General features: G+C 59.2%; 1 protein-coding gene across 1 annotated transcript in view; it reads right to left on the bottom strand.

Moving 5' to 3' along the window:
- Positions 1-3,189: 3,189 nt before the first annotated feature.
- DDX25 (DEAD-box helicase 25) overlaps positions 3,190-3,580 on the bottom strand; it is a 19,379-nt gene continuing 18,988 nt past the window's right edge. Inside the window, exon 6 of the mRNA XM_023743250.1 lies at positions 3,190-3,275. Coding sequence (XP_023599018.1) covers positions 3,232-3,275 — 44 coding nt within the window. The 3' untranslated portion in view covers positions 3,190-3,231. The remainder of the gene's footprint in view (positions 3,276-3,580) is intronic.

Here is a 3,580-nt window from a genome sequence, read left to right as displayed (position 1 = left end):
AGGTTGAGAATCCCCAGGCCCCACTGAGGCTGGGGATCTGGTGTCAGGTGTCAGGTTCATGGGGCTGAGCAGGGTCAGGACACTTCAGAGCTCAGTGCCAAGCAGGCCCCTCCCGCGCCCAGGGGTGCTCGCGAGGGCACTCCGGCCTCTCACTTGCCCTAAGACTGTGGACAGACCTCTGTGCCACTCTCACTCAGCCCACGCCAAGGTCCCTCCATGCCATCCTTGGAGTCTTGAGTCCCCGTTCAGCGTTAAGCAGAAGGGCAGGTGGTCCCTGGGAGTCAGGCTCCCGTGACGTGGGGCTGACACATGTCTGACTGGCCCTGTTGTCCAGGCCGTGTGGCCCCCTTGTTTGATCCCCGCCCCCCTAAACTGGGACAATCTTCCGATGTTCCTCTGGGAGCAAGGAATGGGGTTTGACTGCCGTCTGCCTCAGGGTGGGTAGCAGCTCTGTCTCCAGAGCAAACGTGAGACTCAGGCTGGTGAATTGGGGGAAGGTTGACCTTTTCGTTCCCTCCAGGCCTTCCACTGATGGGATGCGGCCCACCCACACGGGGTGGGGGCCATCTACTTGACTGGATCCCCCGATTCAAACGTTACTCTCATCCGGAAGCACCTTCAAAGACACACGTGGGATCAGGTTTGACCAAATCTCCGGGCCCCGTGGCCTCGTGGAGTGACACGTAACCTAACCATCATAGAGGCGAGTGAGTGGGTCCCCGATCCTGCAGCCCAGCTCTGCCAGGCTGAGCTGCAGCCCCGTCCGTAAGGAGAGGAAGCGGGACAGGAACGGGAGAGCAGGCCCAGGGCTCCTGCCTCTGCGGCCGGGAGCGCAGGGGCCAGAAGAGCCCAGGGGAGCGCCCTTCATGTATGAGAGGCAAGAGAGTACAGGGGTCAGGACACAGCTGCGCCTGGTTATTGCTGTGTGACCAAGCCTGTTGCCTACCCCCTCTGAGGTTCAGTTTCTTCACTTATACGACATTTTTCTTAGGAAGAATGAGTGAGGTTATGCACCTATGGCACCTGCCTATTAAAATCACTTACACCCCTTGACCTGCGGAATGTAAACCACGAGTTCAGCAATCATTCCTTGAGCATCTACTAACTGCAAGGCACGGTGCTGTATGCGGTTGGGCGCCCCCCTTCCTCCCTCCCCTCTTTCCCAAGGAGCATCGTCAGCCAAGACGGGCAACCCAGTACTGCCCTTTGCTCTGGGCATGCTCCGTGCTTCTCATCCGCCCTCCTGCCCAGGCCCTGTGAGCACCTCATCCACAGCCCGCCTGGGTCCCACGGGCTCCCATCAGCACCTGCACGCATTCCTTTGCGAGAACCTGGGAAGAGGGAGAGGAGGTGGTGAGGAGTCAGGAGCCGTGAGGGGACTCCCAGCGGAACTCAGGAAAGTGAGGTTATAGGATGGACTTGGGGGCCCAGTTTGTTGAGTAGTTGGAGCTGACATTTGGAGAACCAGGCTGAGGGCTCTGAGTGGGTCCGAGGAACCTCCCTTGCGGCCCAGGAAGGCCCCCCTGCAACCTGGAGAGATGGCCCTGCACCTTCCCCATGGACCTACGTGGTGGGCGCTGCATCAGCCACACAAGCTGGACAAGCCGCGTCCCCTCTCTGGATTTCATCGCCCTCGACTTTATTTATTTTTTAAAAAATATATTTTATTGATTTTTTACAGAGAGGAAGGGAGAGGGATAGAGAGTTAGAAAGATCGATGAGAGAGAAACATCGATCAGCTGCCTCCTGCACACTCCCTACTGGGGATGTGCCCGCAACCAAGGTACATGCCCTTGACTGGAATCGAACCCGGGACCCTTTGGTCCGCAGGCCGATGCTCTATCCACTGAGCCAAACCAGTCAGGGCTCGCCCTCGTCTTTAATGAAGACCTCGTCACGCTATTGGACAGGTAGGATGCAACCACACACATCCAGCACTTCGTAGGCACCTGGCGCATGGCACACGTTCGATGAATGTGCACTCCTGACCTCTCTCTGTTTAGGGTGAACTGGGATCTGCTTCCCTAACACGCCCGCCCTGGGGTTGCGTTCTTCTCCAGGAGCTTTAGGAAACCATTCACACCTCCCTTGTGAACGAAGCTCCTCCCATACGTCCCACAGCATAGCCAGCGCTTCTCTCTCCACCTAATGGTGACCGACCACTTACTGCCGGCCTGGGCTCCGAGGGCCAGGCGTTCCCAATACTCCTCAGACGGCCCTGCCTCAGCTCAGCTTCTCTGCATGGTCCCCCAGTGACTTGACTTCCCAGGCCGCAGGCGCCCCTCCACCCACCCCGTCACTCTCTATCTGTCCCCGTCCGCCTGAGGCTGCGCTCACTGGGCTGGCCAGTGCCTGTGGACTGCTCAGTCCCTTCTCTCTGACAAGAAGGCTCAGAGCCCGGCTGGTGTGGCTCAGCGGTTGAGCATCACCCCATGAACCAACAGGTTACCAGTTGAGTCCCAGTCAGGACACATGCCTGGACTGTGGGCTTGATTCCCAGTAGGGGGCATGCAGGAGGCAGCTGATCAATGATGTTTCTCTCATCCATGTTTCTATCTCTCTATCCTTCTCCCTTCCTCTCTCTCTCTAAAATAAAATTTTAATAAAAAAAGAAGGCTCAGAATCTTTCTCAGTTGCGTGCTATGTTAACCAGCTAATTACATTTCTTTCCTGGCCCCTGGGTGTGGTCACCCTGCCTCCCAGAGGCCGCGAGGAGGCTGGGCCGGAGGCCCAGGCAGTGGTGAGGCTGCCACGGCGCCCAGACACCTGGGCACCTTGTGCTTGGCGATGGGCAGCAGCGTGTCTGACTGCGTGGAGCTCGGGGCCATGTGACTCTGGTCCCGGCCTCTTCCTGCCTGCACTCCCATCCGCGACCCCGAGCCGACCCCCAGGACCCTCCCCGCTCCCTCCCCGCTATGGGGGTCACCCAGCTCTCCTGCCAGCTGTGACCATTCGAGTCCTGATTCTGGAGCCCGGGCTCTGGAGAAGCAGAACGTGGAAGGGGGGATGGCGGGGCCGGAGCGGAGGAAGCGACGCTCCTGGAAGTAAATGGCTTTTCCATGTGTGTCCACGCTGCCTGTTGGAGGCCAGCCATAGGCCCTCGGGACCCGGTGGGAGACGAGCCGAGGGCTGGAGAGGAAATGGGAAGGCTCGGCAGTCCAGGCGACAGGGCTCCTGCTGAGAGGAGGAGGGAGGAGGCTGGAGGGCCAGAGGGCCCGCAGGGGTCACTGCTCAGTCACTGCTCCTTTGGAGGAAGTGAGGAGATGAATGAGGTCCTAGAAGGGAGAGTGAGGGAAGGGGAGAAGGAAGATCAGGAGGAGAAAGGAAGGGGAGGGGAGGCCGGGAAGGAGGAGGGCCAAAGGACTTATTGTGGAGGCCTGGGAGCCCCCTTGGGGCCCCCGGGGCAGGAAGGCTTGGCTTCTGCACCAGCTCTGCCTGGTAACCTGCCCTTCCTTCATTCTGGCTTGAACGTCCTTGGGAGGCCTTTTCCACACCAGTCCTTCCCGGGCCTTCCATGGGCAAGACACTCCATTGGGCCTCCAGTTTTCCTTGTCAGTTCAACATGGTGATTGAAATGCCG

This window comes from Myotis lucifugus, unplaced genomic scaffold (genome assembly GCF_000147115.1).
Source record: "Myotis lucifugus unplaced genomic scaffold, Myoluc2.0 scaffold_382, whole genome shotgun sequence".
Lineage (NCBI taxonomy): Eukaryota > Metazoa > Chordata > Mammalia > Chiroptera > Vespertilionidae > Myotis > Myotis lucifugus.
This window is presented reverse-complemented; position numbering and strand designations above follow the sequence as displayed.